At 40.7% G+C, this 27695-nt stretch overlaps 1 protein-coding gene across 1 annotated transcript in view; it reads left to right on the top strand.

Moving 5' to 3' along the window:
• Positions 1 to 27695, top strand: part of SPATA16 (spermatogenesis associated 16) — a 177538-nt gene that overhangs the window by 115449 nt on the left and 34394 nt on the right. The window contains exons 5-8 of the mRNA XM_060766767.2: positions 5259 to 5406; positions 9024 to 9170; positions 10711 to 10823; positions 23557 to 23721. Of these exons, the coding sequence (XP_060622750.2) occupies positions 5259 to 5406; positions 9024 to 9170; positions 10711 to 10823; positions 23557 to 23721 (573 nt within the window). The remainder of the gene's footprint in view (positions 1 to 5258; positions 5407 to 9023; positions 9171 to 10710; positions 10824 to 23556; positions 23722 to 27695) is intronic.

Below are 27695 nucleotides of genomic sequence, written 5' to 3'. Positions count from 1 at the left end.
TGTTCCAGGAGAAGCATGATTACTGTTTAAATCATTCTGCGTGGGTGATACACCAGGAGGGATATGCCACACATTCTTAAAAATAACAGGTTTTAAAAAGCCAAACTCCCTTCCTTTCTGAACATGAAATATGGATTCAGGATTTTATGTCCACAATGACTTGAGAAACATGAATCCAGGAGGATGATAAAGCAAACAGCCATGAAAATAGCTGGACAGTATGGGGGGATATTTTTACCCCTTTCGGTGACCTTTTATTAATGATGCCATCTCATTATGTAAAGTAAAGGTTTCCCTTTAACATCTAGTCGTGTCCAACTCTGGGGGATGGTGCTCATCTCCATTTCTAAGATGAAGAGCTGGCATTGTCCATAGACACCTCCAAGGTCATGTGGCTGGCATGACTGCATGGAGCATTGTTACCTTCTAGCACATTTTTCATGTTTTCTAACTGCTAGGTTGACAGAAGCTGGGCCTAACAGTGGGAGCTCACCCCACTCCTCGGACTTGAACTGCCAACTTTTTGGTTAGCAAGTTCAGCAGCTCAGTGGTTTAATCCACTACACCACCAGGGACCATCTCATCAGAAGCATCCTTTTGCTTCATTCATTCAGACTATAAATGGCATCAAGATTTCCCCTACTTCCCCCATTTCTACCTGGAGTCAAGAAAAAACAAATCAAGAAAGAAGTGCTAACAAAACCTTCATAGTAAAATAATTCATACACAGCGATAACCTCAAGTGTTTCACCAGGGAGGAGGAAAAGGGGAAGAAGAAGAAATACAATACAACCCCCCATATTCACAAGGGATATGTTCTAAGACATACACAGCTCACCATTATATATTTATGGCCAGAAAGGAGGAAAGGAAATTGTGAGGGGTTTTATTTGCCTCGTGTGCTCAATAATTTGATTGGTTTAGGGTTTTATATGTGCCTAAACTTGGAAGTGGATGCCATTGGCTTCCTCAGATGGCAACGTGGCTTGTGTTGGCCCTGTCTAAACCTAAACCTGCCTTATTTTAACCTCCCGCTTCTTTCCTGAAATGGTTAGAAAGAGCAGGTCTTTGCCTTGCAGTATCATCCCAGCGCATTTCATTCCCAGAACGTCTTGCATAAGGGCAAACAGATCAAATCGCTGTTTTCATCAGAGGCAGCGTTCAGCTGAGAGTGAAGTGGTATAATGCACAGCAAAGTACCTGTTTATGTCCATTACAAAAGCGAAGACAAATACCAAATTACCTCAGCCTCTCTATTCCAGCTGAGCAGAGACAATTGTCTCGGCTTTTGGAAACATTACTCAGATTTACACATAACTTCTCCGGCAATTTTACATCATCGACGGGTGACCTTGAGATGCAAAACACTGTCTGTTCAGCCTGCCAGTGAAACGGCAAGTGGTTATTTCTCAGTTCCACACCGAGATTTTTCTTGTTAGTCATTCCAGGGTGAACATCTTTCCCTTCCACCTTTGCCTTTGTCAGTTTGTCTTCACTAATGGCAAACTGCTGAGTTTTATTATTATTTTTTGTTTAAAATGGGCATTAGGTTGAATTTGTCTCACTTGTTATACATGCAGTTGATATGCCATGTCTTTGGACAACACTCTGTTCCTAAAATAAAGGCAAACATGGCCATTTTCTAAGTTTGGATACAATAAATATGTTAATGGGATAGAAAACATGTTTTTCCCAGTAACTCTGGACTCAGACTCCATATATTGACTGTACAAAGAGCTTTACCCCATGGTTGGGGATCCTGGTTCCCTCAGTATTGCTGGACTACACCTGCACCATTTCTCAGCACAAGCTGTATTAGCTCAGGCCTAAGACTTGCATACTGCTAGTAATTCTGTTGAATCAATGAGAACAACCAAATTGTTGATTCCCCATTCAGTAATCCATTCAGTAATCCATTCAGTGCGGGTTGGAATTAACCAGTAAAATTAAGGGCCAAGCGTATTGGAACTTGCAGTGCGACAACATCTGGAGAGCCACGTGAGTCCCACCACTCATTTATACATGATGGAAGCTGTATGCAGATGAACTGTTTTCATGCTGTGTTTTCCCTATAAAAAGAGACAGAAAGCAGATCAAACATACAAAGCCTACATCTGTACTGCTTGAATTTCTCAAAGCTCTGCGTACATGGAGCAAGACTTTGGCGCCTGCTGGTAGGATCTGCAAGTCGTACAACACAACGTTGCAATGTGGGTACATTTCTTTATGATTCCAGCTGTGACATTCCATTTCTCCTCTGATTTTAAATCCTTTCCCCCAAATCAGTCATTATCCCATGGCCTTGGAACATGATGATTGGACTGATTTAGGAGGCAGTGCTCTTCCACAAATTTGGAGTTATGTGTGTGTGGTTGTCTGAACCTTGGAGGTTCAACAACCTGCTGATAGGTCACATATACATGTAGATATGTGGCAAAGCTTAGAAATGCTGCTTCTTTGAACTTGTTATTTGTTGTCATGTTAACTTCAACTTATGGCCACCATCTGCATAAAAGACCTGCAAGAGCCACAGTTGTCAACTGTCATGCCTAGGTCTTCTATGGCTTCATTGATTGAGCCTATCCAATTATATTGTGCTCTTTCTCTGTTCCTACTACTTTTCTTGTTACCAACCATTATCACCAGTGCAAGTGAGTCTCAGAATGTTCCAAAGTTTAACCACATAGAACTAAACCTGATTCTCTCTAGGGTCAATTTATCTTATCAACCATACATCATATCCTTAGAACATTCCTCCGGCACATTCTATCAGCTTTCTTCTTATCCAGACTTCACACATAGAAATTGGACTTTGGTTACCAAAATCCCGTAGCTAGCATCTCCAATGGCTGTTCTGACTGGAGGTCTAGGTAACTTCTCCAGGTTCTGCTGGATGATCTTTTAGGTTACATCAGAACATTAATAGTATAGGGAAAATGAATCTGCAAGATATTGATTAGACTTCTTTACTTCCTGGCCTTCTAAAGACCTCTTTAAGTAATTGTCTGTGTGTGGAACTTGAGGCAGAGATAGCAGATTCGTTTAAAGATGCTCTTTGCTTTTTGAGGTGTGTTTATAAAGCTATTGCTTTTAGCCAGTGTTCTGTGACTGTTTTCTCATGGCTATTGGCTGGGTGTATGTGTATATAAGATTTAACGTTTGCTAGCCACTTCCTTACTACCACCCCCATCTCAGCTCCAATGTTGACTGTATCTTAATTTAGAATGCCTGCAGATTGTTTGTGTTTCCAATTTCATGCGTGAGTTCTCAAAGTCACAAAACACTTGGCATGTGTCAACAGCAAATCCAGTGTCCCTTCCAGACACTGTTAAGGGTTCTGGATATATGCACTCTAGGCTATGTGCATTCTCTGCTCTAGGAAAAGCACTAAAATGTGGTGATAGGTGCAGAATTCATCCTCTCAATTATCTGAGATAACTTTAGAGTTCTTTTCCCAAAAACAGAGCGAGGTCCCTAGTCCTTATTGTTGCGAAGTTATTTTTCACACTCAAAAATTCAACTGTCATGGCTATCAAATCCAGGGCACTGAAGCTCTATGGGAGATAACTGTAAATACTTCTCCCTTAACTACAAATCCCAGAATCCCATAGGAAGAAACTATGGTAATTAGTTGGACCACCTCAGGTGGAACACTCTTTGTCAACTTTCTCCTTTATGGCAACCCATAATAGTCATGTACAGGAGACATGATAGCCATGTATAAGTATGTGAGAGGAATTCATAGGGAGGAGGGAGCAAGCTTGTTTTCTGCTGCTGTGGAGACTAGGATGCGGAACAATGGCTTCAAACTACAAGAAGGGAGATTCCATCTGAACATTAGGAAGAACTTCCTGACTGTGAGAGCTGTTCAGCAGTGGAACTCCCTGCCCTGGAGTGTGGTGGAGGCACCTTCTTTGGAGGTTTTTAAACAGAGGCTGGCTGGCCATCTGTTGGGAATGCTTTGAATGCAATTTCCCTGCTTCTTGGCAGGGGGTTGGACTGGATGGTCCATGAGGTCTCTTCCAACTCTATGACTCTATGATTCTAAGCCTTGTGGGGTAGCTTATTGTGGAATGAATGCAATTTGACACCACTTTAACTTCCATGACTCAGTGGTATGGAATCATGTGAGTTGGTTTGGTGAGGCACCAGCACAGTTTGGCAAAAAAAAAAAAGTTAAAGATCTTCCCATGATTCCATAGAATTAAGTTGTAGCAGTTAAAGTGATGTCAAATTGCATCAATTCTACAGTGTACATGCAGCCATGGTGTCCCTTATCATCCTATGGGGGTTTTCTGGTGGCAGGTTGGATCACCATCTCATCAATCAGCAGCTAGTTTGGTCAGTGCCTGGATCCAGGATCATCTATTGGGCCACCCATTTCAGCTGTAAACAATTAAGTTAGGACATGTATTGTTCCAATTATATTGGTGTGTGATATTTTGTTTGGAGTCGGAGCCACCTTGCTCAGTTCTCACATTTAGTAGAATGATGTTTGTTATAATTGAGTAGAGTGGAAAGACCCCTGGTCACAGCTCTCCCCATTTGGATCAGATGATAGTGAAAAGGTAACACTAATGTCTACCAAAATTATAGTAATTATTTCTAAATTTGTATCTGTGCATGCAAATTATCAATATATAATTCGCATGCAAATCCATGCCAAGTTTATTGTTTGCTGGTTTTCAGGAAATGCATTTCCTATTTTTTCACCATATGTGGCAACCGTAAAAGTAGCTGTATGCAGATCATAAATTGTTTGCCCTTTTATTATATCCTGCACGCACTGCCTCGTCCCTGGGTAATCCACATTTGAAACAACTCAAATTGAAATCAATTCTCCAAGCTTTGAACAAAATCTCTGGTGGTGTAGATATAACCTTCAAAGAAAGTAAAATTCATTTTCTTATTATCATTGAGATAATTTCTCTAATGCCGTTATTCTTCCTATTGAAGGCCTAGACCCACCACAGAGGAAACTGTTTACAAATCTTCTTATTCTGCATTAAAATTGACTTTCTGAGGGCAAGATAGGCAACGCGTTCTGGAACTAATTTGAATTTTTCTCTTAATTAATATTCAGACCCAAAATATGTTATCTTTGCATGACTGTGCAATTATTAAGGGGGAAATATCATCCATGAAGGTAATTATATTTCATTTTCCTCTTCTTGTCTTTCCCTCCCTTCTTCTTTAATGGCAGCTCACGTACTTTACAAAATGCAAAGTGTGTGCTGTATCTTTCTTCCCCTTTTTAGGCTATGATTGAAGAAGCCATCACAAGAGCCGAATGCTTTTCGGTGATGTACACACCATTTGCAACTAAAATAAAGGCTGAAAATATAGAGAAGCTGAAGGAAGCATTTACCAAAAAGCACCCTGACTATGTGGAATACATCTATACAGGTGAAAAAGTTAATGTTTACAAGCAATAGAGGAGTCCAACTAGAACTGAACATTTTAGAACAATGGATTTTACATTTTCATTTATGTATGGTTTAGAGAGAAACTGCACAAAATATTGTTTAAGAAAACAGTTTCCAAGCCCTATAATTTGGTAGAATAAGATGGCTACTTCAGACACAAGATACTGAGATTTCAGGGGTAGTATTCAGATTGAGATGCTGAAGGGTATAACTACCTATTCCAGGTTAGCTCTCCTGTACCCTTTAAGCTCTGCTCTTACCTTCTGTGTTGATGAAATATGCTATCCTGTGTAAGATTCAATTTGTAATCCAGTGTGTGTGGGATGTGTCACTGGGTTCTTTGTCTAAGGTGTCAAAATTGAGCAGGCCTCGGAAACAGCAAAAACTAACAAGGCAGCAATTAAAATTAAAACTCAGTAACATAAAACACTTCTCAAGGAGTTGTAAAACAGCATCCTGTCTGTTTAACTGAAATCTCTGAAAAAGAGACGGGAAGATTTTGACTGGATCCATTGAAAAACTGAATGTTGAGACTATGGATGTATCCGCACTGCACAATTATGACACTTTGAAACTATTTTCGTATCCCTTTTATAACTGCCAGGGGCCATGGCTAGCACAGCAGATTAACTGCCAGCTATTGTAAATCTTTGAGCCATGGGTGGGGTGAGCTCCTGTCATCAGCCCTAGCTTCTGTTTACCTAGCATTTTGAAAACAAAGCAATGTGAGTAGCTAAATAGGTACCGCTTTGGTGGAGAGTTAAAAGACACCCCAGAAAAAAAAAGCTGGCAAAAATTCAATCAGGAAGATGTCCAAGGACAATAGCCTCTTCGGCATGGAAACTGAAACAACAGCACCACCGCATGGCCGAGTCAAGCACAGCCTCCAGGTGCTGGAGATGAAAAAAGTCGGAATGTTTGAATGTTTGTCGAAATGTTTGAATGTTTGTCATGTATATTTCTGTAATCCACTCTGAGTCCACCCAGGGAGATAGAGTGGAATATAAACAAAGTATAATATATTATGATTTACCCTATGGAAGCTTGGCAAGTTCTTTAGTGTTCTCTGCTAGAGAGTAGTTTGGGTGAATGCACTAAGAACTCTTTAGTAGTGGATATATTGAGGGTGCGCCTACACTGTAGAATTAATGCAGTTTGACACCACTTGAACTGCCATGGTTCAATGCTTTGAAATCCCGAGTGAGGCACCAACACTCTGGCAGAGAAGGCTAAAGACCTTGAAAGGTTCCCAGGATTCTATAGAATTATACCATGGCAGGTCAAGTGGCACCAAACTGCATTAATTCTACAGTGCAGATGCAGCCTAATGCTTTTTAGCTCAGCATTTTGTAGCCATGGCAAATAAAGAGTGATTAGGCTGCAATTATTGTGCAATGTGGATTTTCCTCCCTAGCAAACATTTCTGGGGAATGTCTTTCTGGAATGGGGTGCTGTTCTGATCAAAGAGATTGCTAGGTCAGGCGAAGGCATCTAGCTCAAGCAGCAGAATTGGTGGCAGGGGATTGTAACCGTGAAGTTGCAAACAATACAAGAGAGGGCACTGAAGGCCTAACTACGCAGTCACTGCCCACATGTACAGTTGTTTCAAGAGCAACACTTGTACATTCTGCATAACAATTTCCTTCTATGGCACCATTATGTCTTGCTGAGGATATTTTTCCTGCACTTTACAGGCTGTACACAGTGCATTTTTACAAAAACACTGAAACACATAAGGCATGAGCTTGCCCTTCCCTGTGCAGCCCTCTTGTGCCCCAAGGGGATCCGTTATATCCATAAACATGTGGCTGAACCTACCCTGCAGGTCAATGAGAACCTTTTATTTCTAATTTCAGGGCAGTGAAGAGGTCAGTTTTCAAGGGGGTAATAGCCAAAGGGAACATTAGTCTCTCCTCTCTACAGTCTGTACCACCATCATGGGGGTGGGCTGGGCTGGGAGACACATTCATCCAAAAGGAAGCCTTTCTCCCCTTAAATCTGATCACATGGGATTTTTTTGGAAAGAAAGAGAAAGAAAGGCATTCCCCTGAAAAATTGTGACAGTGACAGAATGCAGTGGGAATAAGAAAGGGGGAAAAGATAAGGGGTGAAAAAGGAAGACAAAAGGATAAGTGATAGAGAATGTGCACCGAGATAAGAAAAACTAGAAGGAGATATCCACAACAATAAAGTGGCTGGCTAACCTGAAGCTATGGCCTTCTAAAATGTTAGGAGCAAACCAACCCAGTGCTTATTCTGGCCTTGACTTCCCTAGATTATGTGCAGCCCTGAGAGATTTCACAGAAAGGAATATAGCTAAAGACATACTTACAACTAAAAAAGGAGGATCCATAGTTATTCCAGCAGAACAAACATTGATTGTTAAAGGATTTAGTCTCCATTATTTTTTACAGAATACACACACACACACATTTGCTTTTAAAGTTCTTTCTGAAGTTCAAGGAAATGAAATAAATAGGGTTACTTATTAATTCAGGAAGGAAGTAAAAATGTGGTTGTGTGACCAGCAAAACTCATAGTGCAATAACATAATAAGCAGTAGTGAACAGACCAATGAAACAACTATGGACTTGGTTCTTGTGGGTTTTTTCGGGCTATGGAGCCATGTTCTAGAGGCATTTCTCCTGACGTTTCGCCTGCATCTATGGCAAGCATCCTCAGAGGTTGAGAAGGTCTGTTGGAAGTAGGAAAAATGGGTTTATATATCTGTGGAATGGCTGGGGTGGGACATGGAGCTCTTCCCTGCTGCAGTTAGGTGTGAATGTTTAGCTGATCACCTTCATTAGCATTTGAAGGCCTGCCTGAGTCTGGGAAAATCTGTTGCTGGGAGGTGTTAATCTGTGCCTGGTTTTTTCCTCTCTGTTTAGCTGTTATAATTTTAGAGTTTGACTTGATTTTGGATGGAGTGATTTTAATAATTATTTTTAAATCATATTGTTTATCGGTGGGTTTTAATATAAACGTTATTGTATTATCAATGTTTAATTTTTTATGCTTTATCTCTAAATGTTAAGTTGAAAATAAATGTATTCTCCTGACGTTGTCCAGTTGTGTCCAACTCTGGGGTTGGTGCTCATCTCAATTTCTAAACTGAAGAACCAGCATTGTCTGTAGACACCTCTAAAGTCATATGGCCAGCATGGAGCATCATTACCCTCCCGCCGGAGTGGTACCTATTGTTCTACTCACATTTGCATGTTTTTGAACTACTAGGTTGGCAGAAGCTGGGGCTAACAGCAGGAGCTCAACCCACTCCCCGGATTCAAACTGGGGACCTTTGTCAGCAAGTTCATCAGTTCAGAGGTTTAACCCGCTGCACTACCAGGGGCTCAATGTTATTTTATGTTTATGTTTTAATTTGGTTAGGTTAATTTATAATTATATGTTATTGTCTTGCTGTTATCTTTTGGTTTTCACATGTATGTACAGCATTGAATTTTGCCTTTATAATATTGGTAACCACTTTGAGTTCCCTTAGGGTGAGAAAATCAGTATATACATGTAATAAAGAAATAAATTTAAATGACTCCCTGTGTAGCGACTATAACAGAAGTTCCTCTTTCTTTCATATTTCAGATCCTCATGGACTACACAGTTTGCCTCAGACAGCTGACTGGTCTTGCCCTTCTCCCCAAACTTATTTGCTAACGCTGGGCTTCCGAAATAAAGAAGTTGGAAAATTTCTTGAAAAGATGTCTTGCAGGAAGTTGCCCACATTTTCAGGTAACAATCAAAGAGTTAGAAGGTATGCCATGGGCCACCTGATCCAATCTCCTTCCAGTTCAAGAATTGACAGCTAAAGTGTCAGTAATAAAAGGCCATCGAGCACTGCTTGTAAAAGTTCCAACAAGCAAGAAAAGTCTATTCATCCCTCAAGTGGAAGGAGAACTACTGCGATCACTTTCCTGCCTACTCTGTGCATGAAAGCCAGACAGAAGATAAGGAGTTTCTAGCTGAACTTAGCTATCAGCACTGTGGTCAGAAGAGGCAATCTCTGGCTTTGAGGAATCCTGTCTCAGGGCCAAGTTTTGCAGGGGGGAGGAGGCATGGAAGATTGTCTGTATCATAGTGCTACTTACAGAACCCTGCAGTTTCACCTACCTGCCTCTGACAAAATATGCCCTCTCTTGGAACTTCCAAGATCATCTAGGCCTGTGTTTCTCAACCTTCCTAATGCTGAGACCCCTTGATACAGTTCTTCATGTTATGGTGACCCCCAACCATAACATTATTTTTGCTGCTAATTCATAACTGTAATTTTGCTACTGAGTCATAATGTAAATATATGCAGGATGTATTTTCATTCACTGGACCAAATTTGGACCAAATTTTTCACTACGCCCACATTTGAATACTGGTGGAGTTGTAGGGGGATTTATTTTGTCATTTTGGAATTGTAGTTGCTGGGTTTTATAGTTAGCCTACAATCAAAGAGCATTCTGAACTTCACCAACGATGGATTTGAACCCAGCTTGACACACAGAACATGATTGACAGAAAATAATGGAAGGGTCTGGTGGACAATGACCTTGAGTTTTGGAGTTGTAGTTCGCCTACAACCAGAGAGCACTGTGGACTCAAACAATGATGGATCTGGACCAAACTTGGCACGAATATGCAATATGCCCAAATGTGAATACTGGTGGAGTTTGGGGAAAAATATACCTTGACATTTGAGAGTTGTAATTACTGAGATTTATAGTTCACATACAATCAAAGAGCATTCTGAATCCCACCAATGATAGAATTGGGCCAAACTTCCCACACAGAACCCCTATGACCAACAGAAAATACTGTGTTTTCTAATGGTCTTTGGTGACCCCCCCCCCCCCCCCGAGGTCCCAACTCCCAGGTTGAGAAATGCTGTTATAGGCAATTCTATAGTATCCTTTTGCCAGACGTTACTGTAGAGTTGTGCTTAAGAACCTAGCAAATTCCTAGAGAATGTGCATCACTCAAAATTTTCTAGGCCCTCCAGCACAACTCTTTGGTAAATTCTCGTAGAAGCTGTTCAAATGAATAGGATTTGCCATATTTTCCATTGTTTCCTGTTTCCATGGTAAATTCAGGAACTTATCTTCCATGGATATGGGAGCTGTACTGTATACCACCAGATGTGGGTGGATGGGGTACTCCATACTGCAACATCATAGTAATGCTGGCATTGGTTATGATGAAACAACAACAGCAACAAATCTCTTCATATGACAAGCAGTGTTGAGAGAGAGCACATTTCAGATGCAATTTATTTTTATTCCTCCAGATCATAAAGCTCCTTTCAGCCCTCTCACTAAAGAAGAGGCAGGAAGACATCTGGAGACTATAGGGAAAAGAATCTTGCCAATCATGGATTTCATTCGAGGCACCAAATTAACTGTAAGTACAAGAATCTCTTTCATTGGGGTTCTCTCCCCATTCTAAATATTTTATTATACGCAAGTAACGAATTGTACGTTTGATATTTCCTATATATCTCTCACCCAAAGAGTCTCCAAGGGTTTAAAACAAGGATAAAATACATTAAATGAAAATACATTAAAGCATTATAATTTCTCCCATTTCAACAATACTGAATTATCACCTCAGCATCACTATAATTCATCCCTTGCAGGACTATCATTTTATTTCTTTCCTGAAGTATATCCTAATTCATAAGACAGAAGAAGACTGGTTGGTTCTAGTGAATCTGAAGGGAAGGTGCTTCCAGTCAGCTCCAAGCAGAACTGACTTGGAACTGCTGGCAACCGACAGTAGATAGAAGAATTTGATCTCCATAGAACAGTGTGTAAGTCAAATGCTGAAGGACCTTGGAGAGCTCCTAGGGGTAGCTGAACGCTACCCAAGGAGAGCGCATCATGTGGCATCTTACATATGATCCAATTTGTTGTGACAGAAGCTTTTATGGAGTACAGCAGCTTAATCCTTTTATTCCCCCAGTAGGAAATGACCCCCTGATGACTTCACTTGCTCCAGGTGCTTCCAGAAATATTGCAAGGAATTTAAAAGAACAGCATTGCAGTCATGCAATGTGCTCTTGCTCAATAGAGCCATGCAACGTACATCAAGTTACCTGAAGTAACATCTCCCCTACACAAATCTCCCAGTAACCTATGATATTCAGTACGAATATGATTGTTCATAACATAGCCTTTGGATTTGAGTTTGCTAGTAATGAGAAGCCATGCCATCTCTATGGTAAGCCCATAGCAATAGAAAATCCCCCTTTTATCAGTCCTCAACATTAACACGTTTAGGTTGTTATGTGTTTTCTCGGTTGTATGGCCATGTTCCAGAAGCATTATCTCCTGACATTTTGCCTACATCTATGACAGGCATCTTCAAAGGTTGTGAGGTCAGACCTCACTACCTCTGGGGATGCCTGCCATAGATGCGGGCAACATGTCAGGAGATAATGCTCCTGGAAGATGGCCATAGAACCTGGAAAACTCACAACAACCCAGTGATTCTGGCCATGAAAGCCTTCAACAATACATTAATATGTTTTATGGCAGGGAGGGCAACTGGAGTACTTTTTAAAGAAAATTGTATACAATCGTGAAAATCTATATAAATAAAAATGTAATGTTAGTTTGTGGAATTAACATAACTCAAAACCACTGGATGAACTGACACCACATTTGGACACAATACATCTATCAGGCCAATGAGTGGCCATCACTCATAAAAACACTAAAAAACATAGCAGAAGGGACTTAAAAAGGCAAAAAAGCAAAAAAGATGCTACAGCGCATGCGCAAAAACGACTCCCCTGACAAACAAAACACACAGTAGCATATCCACACTCTCTACAGCACCCAACATCACCTAGAATAGGCCCTTTAAGAGAGGTGGATAATCCAAATGCACTTCTTCCAAGATGCAAGCTTTCTTCTCCTTGGGTTTCTTTGAGAGCATCCCAATCCCTGCATATTTCCAATTTCCTATTCCTGGACTGCAACTCCCAGCAACCCTCCAGATAGATAGATTAGATAGAGATAGATAGATAGATAGATAGATAGATAGATAGATAGATAGATAGATAGATCAGGAGGACTGCTGGGAGTTGCAGTCCAAGAATAGGTAGAGAAGGAAGAAAGGGCGAAAGAGTAAGGGAAAGAAAAGGGGGGGGGGGAGGATGGGAAGAGGAAGAGAAGGAAGAAAGGAAGGAGAGAAAGAAAGAAGGAGAGAAAGATGGTGGGAAGGTTGACTTCAACAATGTGTGGTGGGGTACAGCTAGTAATACATATAATACAAAGACATATCACATGTTACTACTTACCAACTAGTATTATTAAACTTCAAATGGCTAATACTATACGTGTAAGAAGAAGAAAACTAAATAGACATAAAATAGATGGGGGGGGGGGGAGTGTAAATAAGTTAAAAGTTTTCTTCCAAGTTCCCTACCAAAGTTGTAGATAAAAATCCGACTTCCCTTACAATTCCAGTACTTCACACTTCTACTTCTTGTTCTAAACTACAAATTCTCAAACTGTACCATTAACATCTTCTCCGTTCTTTTTTGCAACCCCCTCCCAAAAAAACCAAACCATCCGTTGTTTCCAATCTTTCATTAAAGTCCTCAGCATTAGTGATTGAAGATAAGAGCAGGACTTGTCAGACCACTTGTAGGTATCATGACTGCTCTGCAGTCTGGTCATCCCACTTGTAGATCCCATGACTGCCCTGGGGTATCATTTCATATATGATCACAGGTACAGTATATGCATTGATTAAATAAATAAAATATAAATAACACAGACTTGAGGCTTCACATTGTTGGCATATTGTACTGTGTTCCTTTTTAAAAAATTCATACTCCTGTGCACCAGCTGGGTATCTGCAAGGATGAAGGGCAGATTTTAAATATTTTAAGATCAAACAATATATCAATATGAGATGCTGGTTTCCTATTTGAGGGGAGCAAAACTGGCTGAAAACAGCTGGAGCCCCTATGAATGTGAATCTTCAAACACACTGCTTTTGAAAGTGCTCCCTTTTCTTCCCACATAGACACCTATTTTCACAATGTATCTTTGCACTTAACATGCACTGTGGGGGGGTTTCTTTTTTTCTCTTCTTGGAAGGGGTGGATTGTGCTTCTTCTTTTGATTAGCATGAAGGGTGAACAATAAAAATTTGCATTGAATCTTAATGCAACCCTTCAATTATTCTTTAGACAATAATAGAAGAGGTGTGCAGAATCTCTCCTCAACACTCTGCTGGATAATAACTTCAAGGTTTATTTTGCAGTCAACAGTAACAGTCTCCCCAAAGGGGCTCTTAGGTGGCATGAAGGAAGGAAAAGGGAATTTAGAAGGAATGTGTTAGCAGATCATCTCATTTGCATTAATGGAGAAAATATATAATCAAAATTAAGCATGGAATCATAGAATCTTTGTGTCAGAAGGGACTGCCAGGGCCATGAAGAATACACAGCTAAGCCACTGCTGAAAAATGCTCATAGACCTCTGATTCTAGGGAATCTGTATAACAACCAAGTAGCAACAGAAAGAACAGACCGCGGAACAACCAACTGGTTCAAGTTTGGGAAATGAGTACGGCAGAGCTGTATACTCTCACTCGACTTGTATACAGAACACATCATGCAGCGTGTGGATAAATCCAAGCCTGAAGTGAAAATTGCTGAAAGAAACATTAACAACCTTAGATATAGAGATGATACCATTTTGATGGCTAAAGCGAGGAGCTGAGGAGCCTTCTAACCAAGGTGAAAGAAGAAAGTGCAAACTACAAGAAAGGAGATTCCATCTGAACATTAGGAAGTACTTCTTGATGGTGAGAGTCATTCAGCAGAGGAACTCTCTGCCCCAGAATGTGGTGGAGGCTCTTTCTTTGGAAGCTTTTAAACAGAGGCAGGATGGCCATCTGTCAAGGATGCTTTGAATGCAATTTTCCTGCTTCTTGGCAGAAGGTGGACTGGATGACCCATGAGGTCTCTTCCAACTCTGTGATTCTATGATTCTATAAAAGCTAAACATCAAAGAAACTAATATTATGGCAACCAGACTGATTGATAACTGGCAAATAGAGGTAGAAAACGTGGAGGCAGTGACAGATTTTATATTTCTGAGTGCAAAGATTACTGCAGACGCAGACTGCAGCCAGGAAATCAAAAGATGTTTACTTCTTAGGAGGAGAGCAATGATAAATCTCGATAAAATAGTAAAAGAGTAGAGATATCACACTGGCAATGAAGATCTGCATAGTTAAAGCAATGGTATTCCCCGAAGTAACCTATGGATGTGAGAACTGTACCATAAGGAAGGCTGAGCAAAGGATGACAGGCGCTTTTGAACTGTGGAGGAACATTCTGAGAGTGCCTTGGACCACAAGAAGATCAAACCAGTCCATCCTCCAGGAAATAATGCCCAACTACTCACTGGAGGGAAGGATATTAGAGGCAAAGATGAAGTACTTTTGCCACATAAGGAGAAGACAGGAAAGCTTGGAGAAGATAATAATGCCGGGGGAAAATGGAAGGAAAAAGGGCCAACCAAGGGCAAGATGTGTGAATGTTATCCTTGAAGAGACTGGCTTGACCTTGAAGGAGCTGGGGGTGGTGATGGCCAAAAGGGAGCTCTTGCATGGGCTAGTGCATGAGGTCATGAAGCATTGGAAGCAACTGAATGAATAAACAACAACAACTTCTGTTTAGAGACCTCCAAAGAAAGAGAGCCCGTCAACCTCTAAAGCAGCCCTTTCCCATCAAATAGCTCTTAACAGCAAAACAAAAACAAAAAAAACCAGTGGAATCTCTTTTCTTGTCATTTGAATCCATTGCTTTATGTTCTAATCTCTGCTGCTGCAAAGAACAAGCTTACTCCCTCTTCTACATGACATTCCTTCAAATATTTAAAGATAGCTATCATGTTGCCTTTCAGTCATCTCTTCTCCAAGATAAAAATAAATATCCAGCTCCCTAAGTCCTTCCTGATAAGGCTTAGATTGTTGATCATCTTGGTCACTCCTCTTTGAACATATTCCAGTTTGGCAATATACTTGAATTGTGGTGTTCGTGGACAATTTTTCCATGTGAGATCTCACCAAAGCAGAATAGAGTGGCACCAATACTTCCACCAGACTGAATACTATACTGCTATTGATGCAAGCCAGAATTACACTGGCTTTTTAAACCTCACATTGTTGATTTATCTTTAGCTTGCGGTCTACTAAGACCTCCAGATCTCTTTTACATGTACTGTTTTCCAGCCAGGTGTCCCATCCTATATTTTTTAATTTAATTTTTCCTATCTAGAGGCATCAGTCCAGAACACGGATGTGTCATTTAACAATCTCCAGATGTTTGGGCCTGATTTCCATAAACCCTGGCCACTGACCAATGCTGGACATGGAGTTTTGGGGGCTTGTAGTCCAAAACCCTGCAAGGGCATTGGATTACCTTCACAAGGTTTAGAAAGACCATCTGTCAAACTAATAAAGTGTTGAAAGGGTTTTTTGGGAGTTGTGGAATAAAACTTCTAGAGGGTACAGATTTTCTTTCTGCAATTTACCAAGAACATCTGTCAATATAATCTACACAGCAAAGGACAGAAAAGCACACTGACAGGGTGAGAATCCCTGTCCTTTCTTGTAAACATCTTTTTACATAGTGATCAGCCCTTGACTCACCCAAAATGGATTATATAGTAATTTAGGGCTGGTGCTATAGGACAAGAAGTGCTCTTCATTCCTGTCTAGACACTGATGGAATTGGACACTTCTGTTTGCTGTGAGAGTAGTCCAATTTTTGTTTGAATTATATTTGCAGCTATTATTTATCAGCCTTAATACCCATTCCATGGAAGAATGTGCTTTATAGAACACTTTCTTTCATGTTACCTGCTATTAGCTCTTTGAATTTATCTTGGGTTTCAGGAGAGGATGGTTTATGGGGGGAAACATACTTCAGTTGAAAAGAGGCAATTATTTTCTGCACTATCTGAAAGACTTTGGATAGTTTTCTGTTGAAAAACAGTGATAGAAGTACCTCAGGATGAGATGGGGAGAAGGAAGCAAGCAAGCGAGCTCTTCAATAGTTCAGATCTGCAAGCCAGCTCCGCCAAAAATTTGAATGAATAGCCCACAACACTAGCTTTTTGAAACCTGGTGTTTTGGGTGACCTGCTTTATGAATTGGGCTTTAAATAAGGCAAGTTGCCTTAAATGAAAATAATTTCTGTAATAGAAAAGCCCCACAAAAATGGTTGTTTTTTAAATACAACTTGTTGCATATCTTGAAAATAACTAGCTACAAATAGCTATTTGTTTGCAGTCAATTTCATTTTTCAAATAACAACGTTATTACTGTTTTAAATTAGAGGATTAATTTAATAAGAAATATCTCCATTTTATGATGTAACTGTAACTTCTACTGACTTCTAAAATTATGAAGTGGTGGTCTTGCTAGATGGTGAAGGAAGAATGATACAATGGGGCTAGCTTGCATTGTTGCACTCTAGGAATTTATGGGGAGTCCCCTGTGGTGCAGTGGGTTAAACAGCTGAGCTGCTGAACTTGTTGACCAAAAGGTCACAGGTTCAAATCCGGGGAGCGGCATGAGGTCCCACTGTTAGCCCCAGCTTATGCCAATCTAGCAGTTCTAAAACATGCAAATGTGAGTAGATCAATAGGTACCGCTCCCGCAGGAAGGTAATGGCACTCCATGAAGTCATGCTGGCCACATTACCATGGAGGTATCTATGGACAATGCCAGCTATTTGGCTTAGAAATGGAGATGAGCACCCCCAGAGTTGGACACAACTGGACTTAATGTTAGGGGAAAATCTGTACCTTTGCCTAGGAATTTATGGGACTATTGCGTGGATGAAGGGAAGTGTTTCATACCACAGTATTGAGATGTCTTTAGTCACTAAAAAGGAACTATTTAGGTCCTTTTAAAACATGAAGAAGTACATTGTAACTATTATTGCCATGAACTACTTCTTTTTTGCTATTAACTTGAACTACTTATTAATAATATTCCAAGATCTGGTTGTATCCACAGGATTTTCCAGATCGTAACAAGGTTCATTTGAACTCTTACTCTCCATCGGGTACAAGCAGACTCAAACATCCTGTAGTACAACTGGGGCTTTATATTGAATAGAAAGTCCACGGGACCTGCATGATTATTATGTTCAGATAATTTCACGTGGATTGGTTGCTATCATGCCATTCCCTTTCATTAAAGTAACACACTGAAAGGTGGGACATAAATATTTAAAGTAACTTAATGGTGTTCCATCAAACATGTCAAATTGGATTAGGACTTAGTCATACTTAGGCCCACTGAAATCAATTGAGGTTTATCTGTCATGACTAATCATGGCAATATTCTACTATCCTATGGTGTGAATGGACCTTAGGTTTATGCACTGGATTTAAACAAGTCTCTTACACATTACCCAATGGCCACATTTAGATACCACTTTAACTACCTTGGCGCAGTGGGTGAAACCGCTGAGCTGCTTAACTTGCTGACCAAAAAGTTGGCAGTTCAGATCCAGGGATCAGGGTGAGCTCCCACTTTAGCCCCAGCTTCTGCCAACCTAGCAGTTTGAAAACATGCAAATGTGAGTAGATCAATAGGTACTGCTTCGGTGGGCAGTTAACAGCACCCCATGCAGTCATGCCAGTTCAATGCCCTTGGAGGCATCTATGGACAATGCCGGCTCTTTGGTTTAGAAATGGAGATGAGCACCACCCTCCAGAGTTGGACACGACTAGACTTAACATTAAAGGGAAGCCTTTACCTTATCTTAACTACCTTGTTTTCACACTTTTGAACCCTGGGGTTTGAAGTTTTAGGTCTTTAAAGTTCACTGCTCCAGTGCATCACCAAACTGCAAATCCAAGGATTCCAATGGATGGAGCCATACCAGTTAAAGTGGTATCCGAGTACTATAACTAGATGGTGCAAAAGACATCCAAGGATGGACTAAAAACTTGCTTTGCTTTGCCTATAAAATTTCTTCCTTACAAAAAGCACTGTCCCTATCAGCTTGTAGTATTTCTTTCATTTTTGCTTTCACACAATTGAGAGGAAACAGGAGTTCATTGTTGGACCCTCTGACAAATCTTGCATCAGTTCATTTCCTTCCTATTAAAAAGCCCATTTCCCCAAACCTCATGCCAGGTTTGTTTCCTCGTCCCCATTCCCATTTGTCAGGCATTCAGCTATTTCCTCTGCTAAATCATCCAATTCTGTCGGCCTAAAGCCTCTATTTAAGCTTGCTATTTACTTAACCTTCACTGTATCAGGATGAGGTGGTTTCGGCTTCATCCTTGGCCACTTTATTATTTTCTTTACTGCAGCTTAGTCGCCTCTTGAACTCCACTGTAGCTCAGGTAATTCTCATCATGCGTGCCATATCCCGGTGGGCTCTTATTGCTGCCAGAAGCAGTTATTTACACTCTCTTTCTGCATTTTTCGTTGCCACTGAAACACAACCCCTGACAGCGTTCAACCTGCTGCAATCTCCCCTTCCCTTTTAAAAGATGAGAATTAGGATGTAGTTTATTTCTTCCAGCTGTAGCTGGCCCACTGTTAGTCTTATAGAAAATTGCCATGTCTATTGAGTGTTAGCCAGAACAGGCACTCAATTTGGATTTGCTAGTGCCATTGTGTTAGAGGGCAGGACAAAGGGAGGAGAAAACTCCCTGTGTTTAGTAAATAAGCCCAGCAAAGAGAAAGGTTGAGTACCATTTTCTACCTGATGTGCCCATTTACTACATGTAAGACGTTTCTGGCATAGATAGACACATTCAAACATTGCCACCCATACTCGGCTAAACAGTCCATATTTCTACCACCACCTAAAATCAAAGCCACAGAAGAGAAGGGGTTATGTACTCACACAACCTGTACCTTGTAATTCTTTCATGCTTATAACTCATTTTGTTAGCTATGGAATTATTTGAATATCTTCCTCCTGTTCAGTGCTCTGTCTGTCTGTCTGCCTAACTGTATATTTTTGCCTTCAAGTCCTCTGTTGAAGGCTTTCATGACTAGAATCACTGGGTTGTTGTAGGTTTTTCAGGCTGTCCAGCCATGTTCTAGAAGCATTCTCTCCTGACGTTTCACCTGCATCTGTGTCTACAGACAACGTCGGGTCTTCGGCTTAGAAATGGAGATGAGCATCAATCTCCAGAATCGAACACAACTGGACTTAATGCCAGGGGAAAACCCTTACCTTTACCTACCAGGCAATCTGACAGACAGAATCTGCCCATATGATCCAGAAGATAGGTTCTTCTCTCAGCCCTACCACTTCCACACAATCATGGCATAGTTGTAAGGAAGAGCCTTTTTGGTAGACCAGAACAGTTCCTCCTGACTGTACTCCTGCCAGAAGGCAAACATTATTTAATTGCAATAGGCTTTTAAAACTAAAAGAGAAGAGTGCTTTATGTCTTTCAACCAGTATTTCCCAAGATTTAGTCCTCCAGATGGTTTTGATTTCAACTTCCAGCTGCCTTGGCCAGTGATCAGGGAACTGGTGCTATGTAACTGGAATCCAAAGCACCTGGAAGACCGGAGTTTGGGGAGTGTTGCTTTAAGTGATGTTTTTAGCTTCTTTTAATCATCACTGTACTGATATTGTTAGTAGTGCAAATCTCTTTTAGTGTTGACTTTTTGTATTGTTTTAACTATATTGTAATCACTTTAATTCAAAAACTGTGTTGACTCCCAATCTTGAGGGGAAATCCATACATATTTATTTGCAGAGACATAAATAAAGGGGATAATGATGATAATGATGCTGATTTAAAATTATCGTGTTCTGTGTTTGAGCTATGCCTGTTCCTTTCCTTGCTTTCCCCTATTATGTCCGACAACCTGGACATTGCAAGGTCATTCTTAGTCAACAAAAGCAAATAATAATAGGTGTTGGCACCCCACCTGCTTGCTGACATTCTTGGTTCACTTATGAGTCACAGTGAGGTAAAAACCCACCTGAGGCAAAACCCGCCATTGCTGCTTGCCTGGTTGTTTATTCTGGCATGAAGGATGTGAATCCAGATTTTTGCACCTGCCAAGAGGTTCTGACCCTCTTTCAACTGCAGACAAAAGAGGGATTGCCCAAGGAGGTTTGCTGAATGTGTAAACAAGCTTATACCAGAAGGAAGCCACTACCTTCCATTGCTGTTCTCGGAGCAGATGAGGGCACCATCCCTGTTTGTTTGCAAGATCGAGTTCAAATCCTGCCATATGTCAGTGTCTTGTGATTTTGCTTAAATATTCTGGATTCACATTGACAGTGAAAAGCCTGTAGAGATTTGTGTATTACAGGCTTTCCCCCCTCTCAAACCTAACATTTCAGTGAACTATCCAATGCTTTTTTTCCCTAAAGAAAAAGGATTATGTAAAATTCTGACTAGCAGAAGGGGGAAGGGAATCACATTCTTCTCACCTCTTCACAGTTCACATTCATATATTTAATACAAGTATTGTACTTGCTGGTGCCACACTAGAGAGGTGGTTTCAAACATGTGGACAAAGGCTGTCATCTATGACAACCTATTACAGAGATCTAGCACAACCAGAGTCTTGTGTAATGTGAATGAACCTATACAAACCTCAAACAGACACCTACTTTCTTTTTGTCACTACCTCTGGCTTCTTATATCATCTGGATAATGTCAACTTTGAACAAGATGGCTACACACCATGGGTGATAAAGATCATGTTTTCAAGTTTATCATCTTTATATCTAAAATCTCAGCCTGTGTTTGTTTGTACTCACAAAACTTGGAAAGTAGTCAGTAGATTGACTTGACATTTTGACACACACGTTTTTATAGTAAAATGAAATTTTGACATAATGTTGCATTATGTATTTAGTGTAAAACTAGCAGTCCAGGAATAGACATAGTGGAATCTGTGATTCCCAAAACAACCGCTCATAGCCTAGCTTTCATGTTACCTCAGCAGTATAAGAAATGAAAACTGAGCTCTAGCAACCAATCATTGCACAGCTTTCCTTCTACCACAGCAGTACAAGAGACAACAACCTATCACAGAGCAGCTTTCATTTTACGTCAGCAGTAGAAGAAATAACAACAAAACACGGTGCAGCTGTCAATTCACTTCAGCAGTAAAAGAAATAAAAGCTGAGCTGTGATTGTTTGCTATTGGAATACCACTCATTCTGACCATCATGGCATTCGAGTACTAATGACTTCAATTTCCAATACGCCTTGCATTTACTATCAATAAAGTGCAGGGAAAATTTTTGCAAGTGTGCAGTTTGAAATTAAGAAAGCAATTGCTTTTCTCCTGGGCACTTATAGGTCACATGTTCCAAATTCGGTAACCCGTCACATCTTTATGTTTATGCAGAAAATGGACAAATCAAAAATGTAGTCAATCCACTAGTTTTGCAATTAAAAATGTTTTATGTTTAAAAAACCCATCTTATTCTTTCCTTTCCTTTCATTACACATAGACCCAGCAAGGCAAGGGTATTGAATTGGATGATGTGTTTTCTCAGTGAATCTATGTTCGCAAGAAGACTTTTATTTACTATCTCATTCATTTCATATCAGACTGAGCATGGTTGGATTAAGTTAGTAGTTAATATTAACCTGGAATATGGAACTTATAAGTTATCCCATGTTAGCTGTCACTCAGGGGTAACCAGAAATGAACAATATTACTTTGCAAAAGCAATACAAGTAAGGGCAAAATTATGTTACTAGTATATCAAATTATTTCCCAGCTATTTTCAAAAGTTAACTGTACAAAGAAATATTGACTCAAATTTGTTAGGTTTTATACAATTTCTTTATCAATAGTAAGACTTCACTATATTGTTTCACTGCATTGTTAGCTGCATTTAATAACATGCAAGGGTGCATCTATACTGTAGAATTGATACAGTTTGACACCACTTTAATAACCATGGCTCAATGCTATAGGATCACAAGAGTTGTAATTTGATGAGGCACCAGCACTCTATGACAGAGAAGGCAAAAGACTTTGGAAAACTACAGCTACCACAATTCCACAGCATTGAGCCCTGATGTTGTTTTTCATTCGTTCAGTCGTCTCCGACTCTTCGTGACCTCATGGACCAGCCCACACCAGAGCTCCCTGTAAGCTGTCACCACCCCCAGCTCCTTCAAGGTCAGTCCAGTCACTTCAAGGATGCCATCCATCCATCTTGCCCTTGGTCGGCCCCTCTTCCTTTTGCCTTCCACTTTCCCCAGCATAATTGTCTTCTCTAGGCTTTGCGGTCTCCTCATGATGTTGCCAAAGTTCTTCAACTTTGTCTCTAGTATCCTTCCCTCCAATGAGCAGTCGGGCTTTATTTCCTGGAGGATGGACTGGTTGGATCTTCTCGCAGTCCAAGGCACTCTCAGAACTTTCCTCCAGCACCACAGTTCAAAAGCATCTATTGAGCCCTGATAACATCATAGAATCATAGAGTTTGAAGAGACCTCGTGGGCCATCCAGAACAACCCTCTGCCAAGAAGCAGGACAATCATGTTCAAAGCATCCCCAACAGATGGCAATCCAACCTCTGTTTAAAAGCCTCCATAGAAGGAGCGTCCACCACAATTTGGGGTAGAGAGTTCCACAGTCAGAAAGTTCTTCCTAATGTTCAGGTGCAATCTCCTTTCCTGTAGTTTGAAGCCATTGCTCTGTGTCCTAGTCTCCAGAATTAGAATTCTAGAATCTAGAATTAACTGCATTAATTCTAAAGTGTAGATATACCTGAAGACAGAAGGTGACTTAACAATTTCAGCTACTATTGACTACTTTTCAAGAGAGTAATGAACAAGGGAGTAAATTCCTTCTATAAAATATAATTTTCCTAGCTGTGCATTCACCATGGTTTAGGGTTTAGAGATCATATGAAATAGTGGTTAATGGAAATCAGGAATGAAAGCTGGAAGCCAAGTCTTGCCAAGACTCATTTATGTGGCATTAAATGTGTTAATGTGATGCTGAAACAAGATGCAAATCTGATCATGGAAGGGCAAATATGTGATGAGAAGATACAATGTAAACTTTCTAGAAGAGTATTGGACCCTGTCCAACAGCTCTCATCTAACCCATCTGCTTTTCATTATGAGCTCAGGAGACTTTCTGTGCATGTTCTGGCATGATAGAGAAGCTGCAGCATGCCAGCCTGCTTGGCCGCTTGCAGCGTGTCAAGGAGCAGTCCCAAGTGATCAATCAAGCCATGGCGGAGCTTGCCACCATCCCCTACCTCCAGGACATCAGCCAGCAGGATGCTGAACTGGTAAGCAATCACGGATGCTATCCTTGTTTTGGCTTTGGTGGTCAAGGAGAATATTACGTATTTTCACTTTCCCCAGGCATCCCTCCCTTCTCCCGCAAGTATTGGAAGCTTTGAAAACATAAACACATCATTTTGGCAGAGCAAATGGCCAGCATGGATGCAGAAGTGTCAAAATGCAGGATTATAATTAAAGTGAACACCCATCAGAGGCCTACCATCACTGTGACTCTTTTTAAAAATGCATAATAAACCATGCACATTGTGCACAGTGCTGTTCGCATTCTATAGCATAAAGGCACATTTGGAAGCACATAATAGCAACAAATCTGCACTATGACTTTATCCTAGTACTCTAATTTCTGGTTTATTCCTGTGACTTGGTGAGTGTGGCCAGAAAGCACACTCAACAAAGCACTGACTTAATGCTGTTTCTCCTTCAAAACTTCATAATTTCCCAGACTATTTTTAGGATGCATTGCTCCCTTAAGCTTCCAAATGCATGAAAACTAGGGTTGTCACATTTTCATGGGAAATCCATTCTCTAGGACTGGGGAACAAAATCCGAGGCAGAACACAGACATTCAAGAGAAAGCTAGGCCATGCCTGATATTTATTAGCTTTTCAGATCTAATTACTGGTTATGAACAGACATAATCAGTTCAGGATAATAAAACTGATTGCCCAGCAACCCTATTCAAAACTATAAGGCCAATTAAGATTGCCCCATGATACAAGTCTAGCAGAAGCACAGCAAACAGACTTTGAAAACAGGGTCAAGGAATTATATTCATTCCAATGGCTTTATTGGGAGGAAAAACCCAGTAAGCCAGACAATAGCATAATGGATGGACCCACTCTTCAATCCAGTGGTTCTCAACCTGTGGGTCCTTAGATGTTTTGGCCTTTGACCGCCACAAATCTTAACAACTGGCACACTGGCTGGGATTTCTGGGAGCTGTAGGCCAAAACACCTGGTTGAGAACCACTGCTTTAATCTCTACTATCCTGAGAACAACGAACCGTCCCTCTCCTTACCAGTTTATCCAAGTGCAGAGTTCTTTACCTCATTCTGCCTGGATATAAGTCCCTTCCTTAGTCCCTCACCAGTGGAGAAAGCATCTATGCCTGTGGTGCAGTGAATATGCTTTGGGTTGTAGTCTGAACTTTAAAGCAAATCTGAGGTACTGAGTCTGATCAGTGTCTTGGATGGTTCCTTGAAAGCTCAGAATAAAAATTGTTGCAGATTCACAGAAACATTGCCCCTCACCACCCAACTGGATAAGATATGCATGGTTTTCTTTTCCATTGCTAACTGGAAGCAACAGAGGGAGTTGCCCCATCCTAACTTCCTTCCAATTTAGGGAATGGCCACTGAGAGAAGAGAAATGTGTTATCTCTGATCAGATAACAGCATGATTTCCTCACACAGTTCTTGTCTTCTCAGTTTGAAAACAAGTTGCATATGGTGCATCTTCCTTCACACCAGGAGCTAGAGCTTCACCAGATGAAACAGGACTTTGGGGAGAATGAGGCTAGAATAGACTGGTGGGTTGGGGGTTTTTTGCCACTTACTTGCTGTGTGGTGACTTCCATATCAGTAGAACAGTGTATCCACTTTGGGATTTAGTCATAAAATCATAGAATCATAGAGTTAGAAGAGAACTTGTGGGCTATCCAGTCTAACCCCCTGCCAAGAAGCAGGGAAATTGCATTTAAAGCACCCCCGACAGATGGCCATCCAGCCTCTGTTTAAAAGCCTCCAAAGAAGGAGCCTCCACCACACTCTGGAGCAGAAAGTTCCAGTGCTGAACAGCTCTCATAGTTAGAAAGTTCTTCCTAATGTTCAGGTGGAATCTGCTTTCCTGTAGTTTGAAGCCAATCCTTAAAGAAGCTATCCAAAGTCCACAATCTTTTGTAGAGGGAAGGGATAATGTTCAGCAGCTTGAATAAGTTTGGATCAAAATACAAGAGCAATTCAGTGTTTCGGTGACATGGGAGCCACCACCCATCGAGTAGTAATTGGGTTTCAGCTCCAAGGAAGTCAACTTGGCCAAAGGCCATGGGTTCTGGTGGTTGGAGGGCAACAAGAAAACATTTTTGAACTGCTATTCCATAGATTTCTTTTAGCTCTGTGGAGTCTCCTGGCAACAGCTTGCTGAGCATTTACTGTAAGCATAAATCTCCACACAAGAGGCCTTCAAACAAGCAGATGGTTTTGTAAGGTTGGTTACCCCAAAGAAGAGCATTCTTGTTTGTTACAGTGACCTCAGGAGCCTCAAAGAAATCTGCAATGCAAAGGGTTCCTGAAAGATTCCCACTGAAACCACTGGTCATTCTCCCCACACAACATGCCACCCAAAACTCTGTTTGAAACAGAGGCTACAGGCCTCTTTTAAATCTGCATGCCTTTAAATTAATTATTGTATGCAAATGAGCAGTGGCTGGTATTTTTCCTCTGGGATGAAGTGGCGGCCCAAGCCATACATCACAGCTTAAACTCATGCTGTGAAAACATTACTTAAAAACTAGCTCTCCCAGCTGCAAATTTCACCTTCAGGAAATCATGGTGACCTTCTCAAGGGTAGAATAACAGCAAACCTCTGGAGTGTTTTGTGTTGTTTTCAATCTTTCTTTATCAAATGCTGCAGCTTCAGAAGCCCATTCTGAATATTCAGTGATGAATATACTCATCTTTCTTTAGATAGATAGATGTGATGCAGGGGGACATCCGTGCTCAGCATCCTCTCTAGTTTGGGGATTTTTAAAAAGCTAGTTGTTGCCACAAATGGAGGATTGAATTAGATTGTTAAGAACAGCAGGACTAGAGGAGGTATAAGTTCACCCATTGCTTTGCGCCAATTTTCCCCAATTTGAAGCTAATGTACTTCCTAGGAACAGGAATTATGTGTCCCCATACACAAAGCTTGAAAAATGTTTTTTTGACTACTAGAAGCCCAGCGGTCATGTTGATTTTGAAATTCTAGAATGTGTAATCAAAAAACCAACTTTTATAAATTGTACCATAGTGAGTACATTTTTGCCTTCAGGGCAGATAATAGTTTGGTAGGTGAGTAGATAGAATTTTAATTAGAAAAAATAAGGGAATTAGAGGGTTTTTAATCCTTTCCTAGTGTCCTAATGGACATGCGTGGCAAAGCAAAATCAATGTGTGGTCAAGTGTTCAACAGTGACAAATGTAAGATATTCCACTTAGGCAGAAAAAAATGAAATGCAAAGATAAAGAATGGGGAATGCCTGGCTTGAGAGCAGTACATGTGAAAAAGATCTTTAAGTCCTCGTGGACAACAAGTTAAACATGAGCCAACAATGTCATTCGGCAGCTAAAAAAAGCCAGTGGGATTTTGGCCTGCATAAATGGGAGTATACTGTCTAGATCCAGGGAATTCATGCCCACATCTAGAATTCAGACCACATCTAGAATACTGTGTCCAATTCTGGTCACCACAATTGAAGGGGGATATTGACAAGCTGGAATGTGTCCAGAGGAGGGTGACTAAAATGATCAAGGGTCTGGAGAATTAAGCCCTACGAGGGGCAGCTTAAAGAGCTGGGCATGTTTAGCCTTCAAAAGAGAAAGCTGAGAGTAGACATAAAAGCCATGTATAAATATGTGAAGTCATACGGAGGAAGGAGCAAGCTTCTTTTCTGCTGTGCCGGAGATTAAGATGTGAAACAATGGCTTCAAACTAAAGGAAAGGAGATTCCATCTGAACTTTAGGAAGAACTTCCTGACTGTGAGAGCCATTCAGCAGTGGAACTCTCTGCCCTGGAGTGTGGTGGAGGCTCCTTCTTTGGAGGCTTTTAAACAGATGCTGGATTGCCATCTGTCGGGGGTGCTTTGAATGTGATTTTCCTGCTTCTTGGTGGGGGTTGGACTGGATGGCCCATGAGGTCTCTTCCAACTGTATTATTCTATGATTCCAAGCTATCTGTGAAAAGTTGGAAGGTATCTC

The sequence above is a fragment of the Anolis sagrei genome, chromosome 3 (assembly GCF_037176765.1).
Source record: "Anolis sagrei isolate rAnoSag1 chromosome 3, rAnoSag1.mat, whole genome shotgun sequence".
Taxonomy (NCBI): Eukaryota; Metazoa; Chordata; class Lepidosauria; order Squamata; family Dactyloidae; genus Anolis; species Anolis sagrei.
Note: the sequence above shows the minus strand (reverse complement) of the source record. Positions and strands in the feature narration are given on the sequence as shown.